The sequence below is a fragment of the Lampetra planeri genome, chromosome 7 (genome assembly GCF_965212315.1).
Source record: "Lampetra planeri chromosome 7, kcLamPlan1.2.h2, whole genome shotgun sequence".
Lineage (NCBI taxonomy): Eukaryota > Metazoa > Chordata > Hyperoartia > Petromyzontiformes > Petromyzontidae > Lampetra > Lampetra planeri.
The window spans coordinates 4782730-4801021 of NC_136113.1; the positions used below are offsets into that span (position 1 = coordinate 4782730).

At 50.9% G+C, this 18292-nt stretch overlaps 2 protein-coding genes across 3 annotated transcripts; one reads left to right on the plus strand and one right to left on the minus strand.

The window, feature by feature from the left end:
- The first annotated feature begins 4313 nt into the window (after nt 1–4313).
- On the plus strand, nt 4314–8951 carry MED6 (mediator complex subunit 6). The gene is made up of 8 exons (XM_078596039.1): nt 4314–4451; nt 6350–6509; nt 7003–7094; nt 7478–7560; nt 7832–7940; nt 8033–8145; nt 8233–8260; nt 8387–8951. The coding sequence occupies exons 1-8, from the start codon at nt 4430–4432 to the stop codon at nt 8524–8526; spliced, it is 747 nt and encodes a 248-aa protein (XP_078452165.1). The 5' UTR covers nt 4314–4429; the 3' UTR covers nt 8527–8951.
- On the minus strand, nt 8949–15383 carry C7H19orf47 (chromosome 7 C19orf47 homolog). Of its 2 annotated transcripts, XM_078596036.1 has the most exons (8): nt 15291–15383; nt 13014–13101; nt 12146–12260; nt 11770–11854; nt 11503–11634; nt 10767–10931; nt 10316–10392; nt 8949–10199 (listed from the first exon to the last, which is right to left on the minus strand). In XM_078596036.1, the coding sequence occupies exons 1-8, from the start codon at nt 15307–15309 to the stop codon at nt 9501–9503; spliced, it is 1380 nt and encodes a 459-aa protein (XP_078452162.1). In that variant the 5' UTR covers nt 15310–15383; the 3' UTR covers nt 8949–9500. The 2 variants fall into 2 exon arrangements, with proteins under 2 accessions (XP_078452162.1, XP_078452163.1); XM_078596037.1 differs by lacking the exon at nt 10767–10931.
- Nucleotides 15384–18292: the final 2909 nt, after the last annotated feature.

Below are 18292 nucleotides of genomic sequence, written 5' to 3' on the forward strand. Positions count from 1 at the left end.
CCCTCCACAACACCACCACCCCTCACAACACCACCACCACCACCCCCCACAACACCCCCCCCCACAACACCACCACCCCCCCACAACACCACCACCCCCCACAACACCACCACCCCCCACAACACCACCCCCCCCCCCCCACAACACCACCCTCCCACAACACCACCTCCCACAACACCCCCCCCCAGAACACCACCAACCCCCACAACACCACACCCCCACAACACCACCACCCCCCACAACACCACCACCCCCCACAACACCCCCCCCCACAACACCACCACCCCCCACACACACCACCTCCCACAACCCACCTCCCACAACACCACCCCCCCACAACACCACCTCCCACAACACCACCCCCCACAACACCACCCCCCACAACACCACCACCCCCCACAACACCACCACCACCCCCCACAACACCCCCCCCCCCACAACACCACCACCCCCCACAACACCACCCCCCACAACACCACCCCCCCACAACACCCCACCCCCACAACACCACCCCCCCACAACACCACCCCCCCCCACACAACACCACCACCCCCCACAACACCACCCCCCCCCACAACCACCACCCCCCTACACACCCCCCCCCCCCCCACAACACCACCACCCCCCACAACACCCACCACCCCCCACAACACCCCCCCCCCCACAACACCCACCACCCCCCACAACACCACCACCCCCCCACAACACCCCCCCCCTCCACACACCACCACCCCCCACAACACCACCCCCCCACAACACCCCCACCCCCCCACACCCACCACCACCCCCCACAACACCACCCCCCACAACACCACCACCCCCCACAACACCACCACCCCCCACAACACCCCCCCCACAACACCCCCCCCCCCCCACAAACCCACCACCCCCCACAACACCACCACCCCCCCCACACCACCCCCCCCACAACACCCCCCCCCCCCCACACCATCACCCCCCACAACACCACCACCCCCCCACAACACCCCCCCCCCCACACACCCACCACCCCCCCACAACACCACCACCCCCCCACACCACCCCCCACAACACCACCCCCACACACCCCACCCCCACAACACCACCACCCCCCACAACACCCCACCACCCCCCCACAACACCACCCCCCACAACACCACCCCCCCACCCCCCACAACACCACACCCCCCCCACACACCCACCACCCCCCACAACACCCCCCCCCCACAACACCACCACCCCCCACACACCACCCACCCCCCCCCCACAACACACCCCCCACAACACCACCCCCCACACCACCCCCACCCCCACACCACCCCCCCCACACACCCCCCCCCCCACAACACCACCCCCCCACAACACCCCCCCCCCCACACACCACCCCCCCACACCCCACAACCCCCCCCCAACACCACCCCCCACACACCACCCCCACACCACCCCCCCACAACACCACCACCCCCCACAACACCCCCCCCCCCACAACACCACCACCCCCCACAACACCACCCCCCACACACCACCCCCCACAACACCCACCCCCCCACACCACCCCACCCCCCACAACACCACCCCCACAACCCACCACCCCACACACACCCCCCCCCACAACACCCCCCCCCCCCCCACAACACCACCACCCCCCACAACACCACCCCCCACAACCACCACCCCCACAACACCACCCCCCACAACACCACCTCCCACAACACCACCCCCCCACAACACCACCCCCACAACACCACCACCCCCCACAACACCCACCACCCCCCACAACACCCCCCCCCCCCACAACACCACCCCCCACAACACCACCCCCCACACACCACCCCCACAACACCACCCCCCACAACACCACCCCCCACAACACCACCACCCCCCACACCCACCACCACCCCCCACACACCCCCCCCCCCCCCACACCACACCCCCCCCCACAACACCACCTCCCACAACACCACCTCCCACAACACCACCCCCCACACACCACCCCCACAACACCACCACCCCCCACAACACCCCCCCCCCCCCCACACAACACCACCACCCCCCCACAACACCACCACCCCCCCCCACAACACCACCCCCCTATCAACACCCCCCCCCCCCCCCACAACACCACCACCCCCCACAACACCACCACCCCCCACAACACCCCCCCCCCACAACACCACCACCCCCCACAACACCACCACCCCCCACAACACCCCCCCTCCACACACCACCACCCCTCACAACACCACCCCCACAACACCCCCCCCCCCACAACACCACCACCCCCCCACAACACCACCCCTCCCACACACACCACCACCTCCCACACACACCACCACCCCCCCCCACAACCCCCCCCACAACACCCCCCCCCCCCACAACACCACCACCCCCCACAACACCACCACCCCCCCCAACACCACCCCCCACAACACCCCCCCCCCCCACAACACCATCACCCCCCACAACACCACCACCCCCCACAACACCCCCCCCCACAACACCACCACCCCCCCCACAACACCACCACCCCCCACAACACCACCCCCCACAACACCACCCCCACAACACCACCCCCACAACACCACCACCCCCCCACAACACCACCACCCCTCACAACACCACCCCCCACAACACCCCCCCCCCCCCACAACACCACCACCCCCCCACAACACCACCACCCCCCACAACACCACCACCCCCCAACACCACCCCCCACAACACCACCCCCACAACACCACCACCCCCCACAACACCACCACCCCCCACAACACCCCCCCCCCACAACACCACCACCCCCCACAACACCACCTCCCACAACACCACCTCCCACAACACCACCCCCAGAACACCACCAACCCCCACAACACCACCCCCACAACACCACCACCCCCCACAACACCACCACCCCCCACAACACCCCCCCCCCCCACAACACCACCACCCCCCACAACACCACCTCCCACAACACCACCTCCCACAACACCACCCCCCACAACACCACCTCCCACAACACCACCCCCCACAACACCACCCCCACAACACCACCACCCCCCACAACACCACCACCCCCCACAACACCCCCCCCCCCCACAACACCACCACCCCCCACAACACCACCCCCCACAACACCACCCCCCACAACACCACCTCCCACAACACCACCCCCCCACAACACCACCCCCCACAACACCACCACCCCCCCACAACACCACCACCCCCCACAACACCCCCCCCCCCACAACACCACCACCCCCCACAACACCACCTCCCACAACACCACCTCCCACAACACCACCCCCCACAACACCACCCCCACAACACCACCACCCCCCACAACACCCCCCCCCCCCCACACAACACCACCACCCCCCCACAACACCACCACCCCCCACAACACCACCCCCTACAACACCCCCCCCCCACAACACCACCACCCCCCACAACACCACCACCCCCCACAACACCCCCCCCCCCCACAACACCACCACCCCCCACAACACCACCACCCCCCACAACACCCCCCCCTCCACAACACCACCACCCCTCACAACACCACCCCCCCACAACACCCCCCCCCCCACAACACCACCACCCCCCACAACACCACCTCCCACAACACCACCACCTCCCACAACACCACCACCCCCCCACAACACCCCCCCCCCCACAACACCACCACCCCCCACAACACCACCACCCCTCACAACACCACCACCCCCCCACAACACCACACCACCACTGCCTGTGCCCCGCTGCTAACGGGCCCGGCAGCCAATAGCAGAGGGGCTCTTGACCCGTCACGCCCACACCCTGCCGCCAATTAACGCGAAGCACCCAATCGGAACTCTCCCTCGTGCCCCACCTCGCACCACGGGAGCCAATGACACCACCCCCCCTACCACACCCACCACACCACCCCCCACCACCCCCTTCGCCCCCTCACACTCTCCCCCTAAAAACCCCTCCCTTCCCCCCCTCCCCGCAACCCCCAACCCACCCGCGCGCACGTGACGCGGGTGGGGATTGATCACTCGCGCGGGCCACGTTTTGTAAACACGTAACCGGGGGAAATTGTCATTTACTGCAACGTGCGATTATTGCCTTTTCTAAACCACACGTTCTGTGAATCGGTGGGGGTTTTGTTTGTCGTTGTTGCTTGTGGTGTTTAAAATGTGTCGACCGTGCATTTAAAAAAAGGATGCGTTAACTCGAGCGCAGCGATATATGCGGCTGTACTTGTAGTTAGTTGTATGCGGATGCTGACACGATGGGCGAGCGAGCCGTCGTGCTTGAACCTCAGCACCACGCTGTGAGAAAACGTAGGCGTGACGTCATCGCTCAAGCCGCGCTATGACGTCATTCTCGCGTGAACTTCTCGTTGCTGCGTGACGCCATCGCAGAGTTTCCGGTGACGTCACTCGCGGAGGGTTTCCCAGACCCCGAGGCCGCGATGGCGTCCGTGGACGGCCGAGGTGAGGATGGAGGCGCTGCTGCTGCACCACACAGACACCGCCTCAACCTCGACTACCACCATCAACCATTACCTCGACTTCTACCATCTTCACTACCACCATCATGAATCACCTCGACTTCTACCATCTTCATTACCACCATCATCATCAATCACCTCGACTTCTACCACTACTACCACCATCAATCAGCTCGATTTCTACCATCTTATCTACCATCATCAATCACCTCGACTTCTACCACTACCATCTTAACCACTACACCAACCACCTCGACTTTTACCACCTTCACTACTACCACCACCATCAATGACCTCGACTTCTACCACCACCATCTTAACTACCACCACCATCAATCTCGACTTCTACCACTACCATCTTAACTACCACCTCCACCATCATTCACCCCGACCATCACAATTGCAACCACTACCAGCGCCATCAACTTGGCAGGACCCTCCTGAAATGGTCATGAGACTCGGTGAGGCCTTCCTGAGTAGGAAACGTTTAATCCAAATCGCCACGAACAGCAACTGCCATCATCTCAACTATGGTCACCACCTCGATAACCACCAGCTAAAGTACAGGATCATATCTAAACAAGCATCATCTTATTATTGGTTCTTTCGGTAAAGTCACGTAGAAGGGAAATAAGAAAAATAAAACAAAAAATGTACTTGCTGTGGTTTTCACACCTGATGATGATTGCTTATGTGGCAATCGAAACGTCGTGAGAATGTTATTGTTTTTATTTTATTTACCTTCTACGTGACTTTACCGAAAGAACCAAGAATATGAATCCCTACAGTCACGAAAGCATTAAATCGAAATAAAAGCATCATCTTATAAACCATCGTCATCTCAAACACGAGCTCCAATGTTACTGAACTGTATCTCCTTCACAACCATCATCTTCTCTGCAGCACCTTCATCTCCACGGCATCACAGTCATTGTCATGTCCAAAATCACCATCACCATTCGTATGGATTCCTTAGTTGGGCTGTATGAGCCCGATACATTGTCGTTTGAGAACAATCGCAATTTCGGAGAAAATGGTCCTGATCAAAACTAGTGTGGTTAATGTCTGGTGTGATTAATGTGCATGGGATATAGCCATACAGTGTGCCTACATTGGGGAGAGTGCACTCAGTGTTAAGGCTGTGGCTATATTGGCTATATTGGCTGCAGTGTTTTTTCAGACGGCTTATGCTACTACAGTCCTCAGGCGCGGTGCAAGAAAAGCACCCTAACGATTAGGGCCAGTAATGTTACTAGGAGTAGTCCAGAGGACAGCCTGGCCCGAACCCCCAACCTTAACCCCTACATTAACACTAAACAAGCAGCCTTCATAAATATTCAATGTATTGAAAGCTAAAGAAGTGGGAATTTGACAGGACCGCTAACGGTGTAAGCGAAACCGACTACTGTATGTTATTTGAAGCCACACCCTGTCCATTTTTTTTATCTGCTGGTATTATCGTGGCAGAGACTTGGGTTTATTTCCTGGCATCTGTGGGGGGACAGTAAGTTGTCAATTCCCTCTTCTGAGCGGTGCCACCGCTACGTGGTTACACGTGAACGCGACTTAAACAGTCTGAATATGTAGCTCAATTTAACATCTTAATTTTTTGGAGCTTTCGTGACTGCAGGAATTATTCTTTGGTTCTTTCGGTTAAGTCACGTCTAAAATTTAACATGTCGGCTTTCGCGACCAATATTATCCATAAGTTGTTTTGGGGTTAATTGGCTGTCGGGTGCTGGCGGGTTGAACGACACATTGATATTTACGCGATCTAACCCAACAAACCTCCTTTATGGAGTATCTCAAATTTTGATTTGAAGTATCTCAATTGTCGAGCGCCTCTGCCTGACCTGCCCTCCTGCCACTCACCCCCCCCAGACACGCTTCTTGGGATTTCGTGGCACGACAGTGCGTGGATCCCCGTTCTCAACCCGGCCAACGTCCTCGATTACTTCTCCGAGCGCAGCAATCCCTTCTACGACCGCACGTGCAACAACGAAGTCGTCAAGATGCAGCGGCTCAGCCTGGAGCAACTCAAGTGCGGCCGCGCGTGACCCCCCTCATCACACACGCGCGCACGCAGCTGATGATGTCCAGTGATGTTGTTTATTATGGTCAACCGTCATTGGACAACTTAGTTAAATGCTGTGTTAAAAATACACACCTCCGACACTTTACAATAGTGTTTGGAGCTTAAATGCTTGGAAATGAATGTTTTTAATTGTTACTGGTTTTTTTACATCCCTGCACTGGCATAACCAGCAGGCTACGTGACACGATGGTTAGAGTGCAGGGTTTGAAATTTGCAAGATGTAAGTGGAGGGAATGACTTGACCTTTCGCCCCTTGGGTCGATTAAATTCGTATCACTTTGTGGAAAAAGTGATTATCCTTTTAGTACCACTACTGTAGCAATGTCGAATTTCAACCACTGACTGAGGGCAATAATCAGGAGCTAAATACTGCTCCAAGCTTGTTTGAGCGGGACACCACTTTTATGTTTTGTATTGTCATCCCTTTTGTTCTGTCCAGCAACATGACAGGCCTGGAGTACATCTTACTGCATACCCAGGAGCCGATCCTGTATATAGTGCGCAAGCAGCACAGACACTCGCCCACACAGGGTGAGCCAGCTAGGGCAGTGCTGCCCACATGCTGTTCATGTCACCTCCACCTTTAAGGAACAAGGCTGAAGCTGGCTTATTTTCCCGGCTTCTTAATTCAGTGAGCGGATACTCTCTTACTGCTCTGGTACGAAGCTATGCCAGTTAAACGTGGCACTGAAACTCCTGAAACCAACCTACTTAAACCATATTGTTGAGTCAAGTACGAAGCCACATTCCATTATATGCGAAATTAACAGTTTCATCAGATCTAGCAAAACAGCTTTCCGAAAGCAAATTTTCCTACTTTCCACGAAGTTATAAAATTGCATTAAACACGCTATATTTTGGTAACACATGAAGAATACTTTGTTAATTAGTTGATGCTGTTGTCTTTTTTGCAGTTACCCCATTTGCGGATTTCTATATCATTGCGGGAGTGGTATACCAGGCTCCTGACCTGGGCACGGTCATAAACTCAAGAATAGTATGCAGCGCACACAGTACAGACACTGCCTACACCCTACACGTACCACTGCCCAAGCATGCAGACAGCATGGACCTGAGTCGCCAAATGCAAAGTAAACATTGGTGAAATGTATGTTCTATCTCAAATGATCACCAATGAATTCAGTGTTAATAATTCCCAACATGTATTGTCTATTCACATATTTTCAATAGTTAGCATTGGATTACTGTGATGAATTTATTTAAATAATCTTGTACTAAAAGAGTGCCTGTTGTACTTTTGACAACAGCTGTCCGCTGTCCACAACATCCAGTCCGCATTCGATGAAACCCAAGCGTATTCACGTTATCACCCCTCCAAAGGTTATTGGTGGAGGTTCAAAGACCAAGACTTCAAAGGTAAGCAACACAACATTAACTGGCACGAGTCGGCTCACCATGCTTGATGCTTTCTGCACGTCACTTAACAATTACAAACATTTTTGTTCCAGAAAAGTCAAAGCCAAAGGACAAGAAGGATGAACCGAGCTCCTACTTCCAGAGACAGCGGGTGGACATGCTGCTGTCTGAACTGTGCCAGAAATTTCCACCTAAATATTACCAGGTTTGTCTGCCATCAAATATGTTGAAACCCTTAGTCACTGCCAGTGTACGACTGGATTAAAAAAATTAATTTGTCTTGTCTTTGCAGCCAAAGCCTGGAGAGAAACCTCTTGCAGGTAAATGAAAACCCCCACATTGAACACTCACCAAAGCCTCTCGCAACCACCATGTGTTTTAAGAATGGGAGCCATATTAATCCTTCCCATACTCAAGTACCTCTCACTCGCTTCTCCTTTCTGCAGCCGAGCAAGTGAAGAAAGAGAGTGAGCCCGTGGCAGAATCTGCCGTCAAGTCTGAAGACAAAGAATCAGCCAAGGGTGGCGGCACGCAGTCTGGGGCGGCCACAAAGCCGCCTGCTGAGAAGCGGAGCCGTCTGGCGTAGGGGTGCAAGACCCGCTTCCCAAACCCCAGCATTGCTTCTTTGCGCCAAGGATAGATACCCTTATGCGATACGTTTACACAGCAGTTAGATGGTGCTATGCTAACTTTTACACTTTTTTTTACATTACAGGCTCTATGCGTGTTTGCAAGTTGAATATGTATATACAGTGCATACGTAATGGGTGGTTATGCCACCTTTGAGTGCTGCCAATGCCAAGTACAGCATTCGGTGTGAAGAGTGGTGTCAATGAACCTTGACTGTCCCCAGCCAGTGCAAATTGATTTACAATGCAATACATCGAATTCTGATTTGGCTCACAAAAAACTGTTGGACAATTCAAAGAGCGATGGGGTTGTGGTTGAATGTAAATATTCTCTCATTTGTACTTGTTATAAACAAAATATTAAAACGGCTTGACAGTGTAATTGTGATGTGGTTTATTTTCACACGACATTATAAAAGAGTTAAACACGTCTCAATGTGAACATTTTGGTGCTGTGTAAATACACCTTGATTCACATTTGCAAGTTGTTTGGGTGATTTGTTCAATACAAAAAATTAAAGCATAAAACATTGCAATGTTTAGTTTCACATAAAATAACCATTACCGCTGAGAGGCTTAGTTTAATGTGGCGTGTGTTACATACTCCAACAAAAACATCTTTATGGGCTGGATTTATAAGTCCCATCTGGGGAATAGATCATGGAACTTTAGTTACGGCTATTTGGTGATTGAAAACCCTTTCTAATGTTATTCTGCAGGACCACTGTCAATTCATATAATTTGGGTAACTATGATCACAAATGTCTGGTATCAAATGCTGTAAACAAAACTAAAATGTTACAATCCCAGCAGTTTAGTACTATCTTATTGGAGAGTAAAACATGTCCATAAATAGTAACACACTTAACATTTCTGAAAATAAAATGTGGGAGGGTGGTGTGAACAAGACTTGCACCGACACCCACTATTTTCATGCAACTGTCTTGTTACCCAAACGATCAAACACACTGACCACCCGGTCATCGCAGCCACTCGCCAGGACACCCTGCGAACTGTGGCCACGGCCGTTGCCACTGCCGCTGCTGCTGCTGACCCTCGCACTTGGTGCAGTCCTCTTGATGGTCACGGTCAGGGCTTTACTTCCCACGCGGGCCTGCACAGCGCCAGTGCCGCCCAATCTTGCGCCAGTGCCGCCCAATCTTGCGCCGACGCCACTGCTGCTCGACACGCGGCTCTCACTGCTTGAAGCCTCGGCCACGTGCTTCCCCAGGCGCTCCAGCACCTTGGGTCTGCGTGGCGGCTGCTGCTGCTGCTCCTTCAGCCCTTCTCGTGATGGCCCTGCCAGGATGCCGGCGGTGGGTTTTTTCACCAAGGTGACGGACGTGCCGGCTTTGCTTTTGGACACGCTGCTGCTACCGCTGCCGCCCCCACTGCGGGTTATGGCGAGGCGCTTTATGGCAGTGACGACAGGTGGTCTGCTGGCGCGCAGCACGAAGGCAGAGCTTGTGGGTCGCGGCGCTGCTTTGCCGAGGCGCGCCCGCTTGAGCACACCGGCGTACTGCAGCACGGAGCCTGTATCGTCGTCGTTGTCCTGGCTTTCACTGCTGCCTCCACTTGACGCCTTGTCTTCTGCCACCACCTTCCCCAGCCGGCTGAATACCCCCGTCGGCTGGAAAGCACAGGCGCTATTTTCAAGCACGAGCTAACGAGGTAACTGGACAAGCCACACGTAGCACTCATGCCTGGATCATCACTGTACTGGTTACGGGGTGAAGGGTCACTCACCTTTGTGCCGGTTGTGGTGTCGGGTTTTGATTCGGCTCCTAATCGATCAAACACAGAGTTGCGCACCAGGGGTTTCTCTGCAACAGAAACCCAGAAGACACGGAAATCTTAACTCGCACAAGCTGAATTTACAACATAGTATTGAAAACTAATTTAAATGTATTAAGTGTCTAAACATGACAGCTTCTTACAAGGGAGGAATTTCATCGACAGGCTGAGAGATGAGGTGGGTGGTAACAACAGGATAGTATTCATAGTGGGCATATGTGACATGACCCAAGAAATAGGAGCATATATTCACAAAGCTTTCAAGTCATATCAAACAGCACACCACACAGCCTAGGAATGTACCCAAGAAGTGCTATAGTATTGTTTTTATCTGTGTATTTCGTTAAGCTGTGGGGTTTAGCTGTGGGGTTTTGCCATGAAGTGAATTTGCTGGGGTGCGTACTCTTGGCCGTCTGCTGCTCGAGGATCTTCTTGGTACGCGAGGTGATGCCCTTGGGCATGTTCACCACGTACTTGCCCTCCATCTCCGCCGTGACCCGGCGCCGCCGCTTCACCGGTACCTCCTCGGGCTGTGCCTCACTCGCGCTCGTGCCTAGCCGCTCAGACACTGAGATGCCCCCAAAAATACGGTTACATGCCACCCCACAGCACCCACGGGCCCCACTGTTCTTATTTATCCAGTTAAACTTAACAACGGTGTGGGTGAGGAGGACATTATCCTTGCTGAGGGCCAAATAGGACTTCCAAATATCTAAATATCTTGCTGGTGGGGGGGGTGGGGTCACAAACACACACACACCTCACTTCTGTGACTGCAAAAGGTCTTTGGAGTGACAGAAGTGACAGGAAAGACTAAAATTAGAACAGTGTTGCCAGGTCAAAATAATTCCCCTTTAGTACTAAATTCGTGTGGTTAAGATGCAGTAGGGGAATACATATAATTTGTGGGCCATTTAAATTAGGCCTCATACCCAGGTGTGGTGTCCACTGTAGAGTTGATCACATGACATCGTATCGCTTCCATCGCACAAATCACAACATTAAATGAATACTTATGAATGGGCTTTCACTTGTTTTAGCAAAGAACACAGCATAGTTCTGTAATCCTGACCAGACCGCCCGGCTGTCTGACTCGACATGACTGTGAACTGCATGGCGATGCGTTTGTGTGTCTTTACCAGGTTTAGGACGGGCTCCCAGCCTGTTGGCTACGGTGAAGGAGAGCTTGGGGGCCTCAGGAGATGCAGCGCGGGTTGGTGTGTTGGGTGGGGAGTCCCTGCTCAGACTGTTGGCGATCATCCTTGAGGCCGCTGAGCAGTCAACATCATGGGCAGAAACATGACGGGAGAAACACAATGTCAACAACGTGGAGAAATGCCACTTGTTAAAATCTAATGCTATTTTCTTTCAAAAATGCAAACTTTTCGAAATGAAATAAGACTTACGAGAAATTTGGGCTCGTTTCAGTGAAGATGATGTCGACAGCACACCGCTAGACTTGGTCTGTATTCCTGCCACCTTGCCAATCTCCTGAGAAAACAACACATTGCCATTGTTTTAATGAGGGCAGTGAAAAAGGTATTCATATTCGAAGTGATGAACACTTACATATATTTGCAGTGTTTATAAACACACCGTGGTGCAATACCAATGCAAAATGTGAATGTGACCAACGACATCTTCCCAATGCCAATGGCATAAAAGGCGTGAAGTCAAGAGTAAGGATGAGGGTAAGGCAATTACTACAAAGATCCAAGGAGCCAGGGACACACGTGTGTTTCCCTCGGACACCGTTGCGTGCGTGTTTCCTGCTCCTCCCACCTGCTGGTGCGCCACCTTGGCATGTTTGAGGATGGCGATGACATCGCCCACCACGGCGATGCCCATCTCGTGCAGGATTTCACGGGACAGGTCCATGAGCATGCTTTTCTGGATCCTGCAAGGCATGCACGGCACTTTGCTCGGGGTGTGCAATACAGTGTCGCGACAACGCAATTTCATGGTAATACCCTGCATCTCCACAACGCATCATCTCGATAATCTGGCGTCACAGTAATAAGCTCCATCTTGGAAACACAACATGAGAGTGCATTTTAGTGGCAAATACATATAATTTTAGTTTCATGGTTTCGTACAAGTCATCCTGTACTATACAGTTCATAGTCAACAAGTAAAAAGTAGTGCAGGCAAGGTCTTGCAACTTTAAACAAATCCAAACAAACACTGGAAAGTCAAGCAAATATCAAGTAAAAATCAAAAGTGAAATCCTAAAGATAAGATCATAACTTGAGTTCACAAGAAAACAATAGCATTATTAATCAAAGCTCACACATGGAATGTGCAGGCTGGGCTTCCGCAAACATTCCTATATATTTCACTGTATAAGAACGCTGCCGCACACACAGATATAGTACTGGAAAAAAAAACGCTCTTCAAAACTTTGTCAACTCCACCTGCCACCACCCAAACGTTTGCTCTAAATCTTTTAAACAAACACGCGACACCGTAACGTGGCAGGATTTTGCAAGCCCCATGCAGCGCCATGCTGTGTGGCCAGACTGGCTCTTACTCACACAAGCAACTGTCAATCAAATTCCTCTCCAGCCTAGATCACCACGAAGCACTTCTCCCCTGGGTGCCGCAGACTGTGTCAGGGTCTAATATTAGACCGATCGTGCAGATGGTGCACCTGTTGTCCGTGAAGGTGACGGCATAGTTGGCGGCTGGGCCCACGGGAATTCCTGCATCTTTGAAGAACTGGATCCATTCTGACGTCACTGTGAGGTGGCAGAGAACGCACAAAAAAACGATTAAGAATCGGAGAACACCCAGTTTACGGAAAGACTGTCAGCTTCTCACTCACCCATTCCAGTCACACATTCACTGCTTAACCCACATTAACAACTCACTCAGAGCCACTTACTATTTAAATTAGTGGCACGTTATTTAAGGAAGTGTCAAGTTAGAGACAAACTGATTTCACTGCACTGACACATGTACTGCATTATACATGTGATGTGCAAATATAAATATTTTTTAACCAATTCCACTTTACAATAAAATTGTAAACACGGCACAATATTTATTTCTGAATCTTTATTTTGACCAACATTTAAACAAATATTCTCCGTTAAGGCAAAATTCTAAAATATTGGATTTCTTTACAAAGCCTTGTGAATTCACCTTGTATCCGAACAAGTCCAGTTTGTGCAAAAAAAAATTCAAACGTATAAATAACAAAACATTGCTTAAAAATATCAGCTCTATGTTTTCAAGTGAATACATTTTGGGTAGTGAATAAATTATAGACTAAATAAGCTACACAGGACGAATTGTAGGCAATTATAGTTATAATCTAAGACATTTTTAAACAATGCCTAAGTCACAATCACGTGGTCCCTGTAGTCGTCGTTAGAGACACAAAATCTACTTGAAAACGGTTTATCAACTTGTATGAATACATGGATTCGAATAAGCAGAGTTAATTTCCTATTTATGGCATGCCAGCTATGGAAAGTTTAACCAAAACTACGGACAACTCCACACTCAACACTGACATTAACCCTGTTGGCTGCTGTCATTTAAAGGCAGCCTGGCCCAAACGCCACGTTTTCATTAAATCCGTGAAACCGTCAGATGCAAAACTGCATCATTGCTGTGCACGACTGGCCCTTCTTAATCAAAACCGCGACTGGGAACACTACTGTCACTCCCATCAATAATAGTAATGACACTAAGTGGCTAAACATTTATACCAATGTAGTGTATGTAATAACGTTATTCGTTTGTAACGAGGAAGCCTCTGTAAATCTCAAACTCATTGTACACCAAGATGTTCGACTAATCCCATTATAACGTGTGTGGGAGCAAACCACTTTTCCCGAGGAACATACACCACATACGATGGGGAAATACATGACTTAAAGGTCCGTACAGATGGGCACACAAATCCATTTACACCTCGCAGCGCCGACGGCTTGAGAGTTGTACATATATACACGCGACATCACCCCTCGTCGTTCGAGGGTTCTTATGACAGGCGTGCGAGCTGACTCCCGGATCTATCGAAACAAAAACGTCAGGCCTCGGCCGAAGCCACGTAACCAGTAAGCCTCAAGTCGGTTTAAATGTGCCCACCCCTCTCCCCCCCAAGATCCTCTCGAGAGATTACTCCTCGTCGTCAGTAACTCGCAAGTCGGTTTAAATGTGGCCCCCCAGAACCTCTCTCTCGAGAGATGATTCCTCGTCATCTGGAACTCGTTCCCCCCCCCATCTCACCGTTCTTCTGCCCACTCCCAGTCCAGCCTCAATACGTTCATTCTAGATTTGAAGTTTTCGTGACTGCAAGGATTCATACTCTTTGGTTTTTTCGGTAAAGTCACGTAGGTAAAAAATTAAATGAATAAACAACTAAATTAAATCACGACATTTCGGAGGTAACACAAACCTTGATACATCAGTAATTTTGCTGTGACGGGTTCCACCAGAGGACGGAGGCTTGTGTTGCCTCCGAAACGTCGTGATTTAATTTAGTTTTTTTTAATTAAATTTTTACCTCAATACGTTCTTATTCTACTTAAAACTCTCCCTCGGCTACGACGAGTCTCTAACCACACCTCTGATGCGTACGTTCTCGCAAAGCTATGCAGCGTTTTACTTTACGCTAATATGTAAGTCCAAATATAAATTATTGTTTTATATATATACTGCAGCCAGGGTCTTATCCCGCGGCGGCACCTCGCTCGCCCAGTCAGCGGCGGCGGAGTCGCTAGGAAACGGCTAAGGCATCGTAGCGGCCTAGTCCACGCGAACCACGGCTCCGGGTGTCTCGCAGTTCGATTTTTCACACCCCGTTCTCGAATTGAACAAAGCAACAATTGCACGAGCTCTCCCGGGCCGAGCTGTGGCGAGGGAAGCGGCGAGGGAGGCGAAACGCGCAAATGCCGCCGCCGCCGCTGCTGCTTACCCGCTCCTGCCGACGCCATCGCCCGTGCGGGGGAGGGAGACGTCGAATCTGGGTTAGCGGACAATTCGGCACCGCTGATTCGCCGCTCACAACATTGTTACTGGACTGCAATGAAGTCGGTATGAGTACAATTCATATTTTTTTTTAAAGTAAGATTGTCCATGTTAGGCAAACTACTTTTTTGTCTCTCTGTTACTTTTGTACAGTTGATACAATTATTGATATGGTGTAGGATTGTATATCTGTGATTGGGTTGTTAGGAGGCGGCTATTTCAAGCGCGCACATATTGGACGCAGCTGATTCGTCACGGCTGAGTTTGTGAACTGATCTGTATCGATTGATAATCGATTCTAATCATGATCAATCGTTATCGATACATGTACAGCATTGCATTGCGCGTGTACGAATCGATGTCCTTCTACGAATTATTTAGTGAAGCTGCGTTGGCAGTGGTGCACAAATAAAAACCTCAACACATTCGTCAATAACATTGTGTCCTTAAAAAGGGAAAAAATTAGAGGCGACGTTTCGGACAATGTCCCTTTTTCATGGCACATTTATGCCACGGAGGGCCATTTATGTGATATGAATAAAGGTCCTCGCCAGAAACGTCGCCCATTAAATGCTCATATGGGGCCGTCCATAAATGACGTCATGCAATTTTGGACGATTTTTGACCCCCCCCCCTCGTCACACGGCGTCACAAAAAGTCAGACCTCCCCCTCAAATATGACGTCACAAAGCTCTGCCCCTCCCCTCCCCAAAAAATAAAACATGCTTCAAATCGCTTTAAAATATTGTCAATGTAGTGCGTATTTAATGTGGCGCTGCACTCTGATGTTGTAGGAGAAAACATTTATTAAAAAGTATACTTAATTAAGTAGAACGTGTTTTCTATATTTAATTAAAGTTGCGCTTTTTGATGTGACGTCACATTTCTCACCCCCCCCCCCCTCGTCACACATCGTCACAAATGTCTGAACCCCCCCCCATCCCTAGGTGCGTGACGTCATTTATGGACGGCCCCTATACTGATGGCATATAACGTGGCCGAGCGAGATAGCGTTCGCCTCTTCTTGCAGAAGGTTCGAGACCACGGCCGTTCTGGTAAATGCTGCGGATGTATTGGCCAATAATTGCTACAAACCGCACTGCTTCACAGCGGAAGTTAATGGTCCCATGACGTAGACCACTGTGTGTCGGCATCACGGTCCAACTTTGCCAAACTTGAAAGAAATGTCACCGCGAATTACTTTCTTTGAAAACACACAGCGATCGTCACGGCCCAACTACGAAAACTCGGCGAGAAGCTGCTGAAAATGAGTCGAGTGAGGCCTTCACGGGCAAACAAGGGCAACGGCGATCATAACATTTTTTTACGAATCGAGTGAACAAACGAGACATCCCTCCCTCCCTTCGTATACATCCCCAAGTTCGTATAACATTGCTCTACTCAATAAACAACATCAACGCTTGTCTGTTACAACTTGCATCGTGCTGTTTGTTGCTGGCCGCGTGGCGTTTCGGGCATTTGCTCAGCAACCGTGACATTTCAATAGATATCGTACACACGAGAATAATAGTAGAATCTAGTGTGAAATATATAGACACAGTACAGAAGAGGCGGTACTAATTATATAATTAACACATCATCGGGGGGGGGGGGGGTTGTGGGGGTGCTGTTCACAGCCCCCCCAAAACGCTACGCAGCTGACGCAGAGCAAGTCCACGCCACACAGTACACGGACCTTGTTGTCACACAGTCCGTAACCCAAGCCTGTGTGTAGCAACTAGCACAACACGATAACCACAATGCCACTTGTCACAATAACACAAGGGATATGGAGCGGGGGGGGGGCTATGGGGTTGCCCTGAGCCAACTGGGTGGGGGCATCGGTTGAGTTTCCAGCGTCACCAGCTGCTCGTGTCTCACACGACCTCACAGCGCGCAGAGTGATTCACAAAACACGAAGAGGACACCCCCGTTTCCAGGACCGGAACGGCAATCGTAGTGTCACATCCTCGGCCAATAGGGCAGCCAGCAGAGATGCTGAATTTGAGTTAAATACCAATCGATTGCAAAACACGCACACACACACACAGGGTTAGTGGACCACTTGCACATGTGGTCAGGCGATAAAAGTCAAACAAAGTGGGCTCTCGAATCAATCTCTGCAGAGTTGTTAATGTTATCTCTTCGTATGCATGGTGGGGTTGATAATTGGTTTTTTACCCTTCTCTCTGGCAACAAAACTGACACCTTTTTTTACAAGGAGTCATGCTTGCATAGACCACAATACCTGCAGTCATAATGCAAACAAAAAACATAACTCTGATAATGTGCACTGTCCTTGACGTTGATTGGTCCACACCCGAGACAGCTTTCCTTAGAGCCTATTCACACATGAGTTGGACCAGATGACGCCAAAAGGCGCACAACTCAAAGACAATGCACCATCAGAGTATGAGAGCTCTGGGTAAGCATTTTCACCATTGGAACCTCATTTGCCAGTTAAAAATATAATAATTGGGTTTTTACCCTTCTCTCTGGCAACAAAACTGACACCTTTTTTTACAAGGAGTCATGTTTGCATAGACCACAATACCTGCAGTCATAATGCAAACAAAAAACACAACTCTGATAATAACCAAAAAAAAAACAATTATCATATTTTTAACTGGCAAATGAGGTTCCAATGGTGTTCATGGTGGGGTTTTTTTCCTCCCAGGAACTCCGGTTTCCCCCCACATGAAGCAAAAGAACAATACCACTCCGATTTGCCCGGTTGGCTACGAAATTCAACATACTGTATATATCAAAAAAACTCTTTTATAATGGAACTGGCCTTAACGTCCCACTGCATCATCCTCGTGAAGAAGGCTTGAGACCCCGTGAGGCTTTCCTGGGTAAATACAAAGTGTATTGCTATAACTAAAGCCTTAACCCCTTCCCCAACACGAATTCATGACCTCTGATCTATTGGAAAGATAAAAATGACTG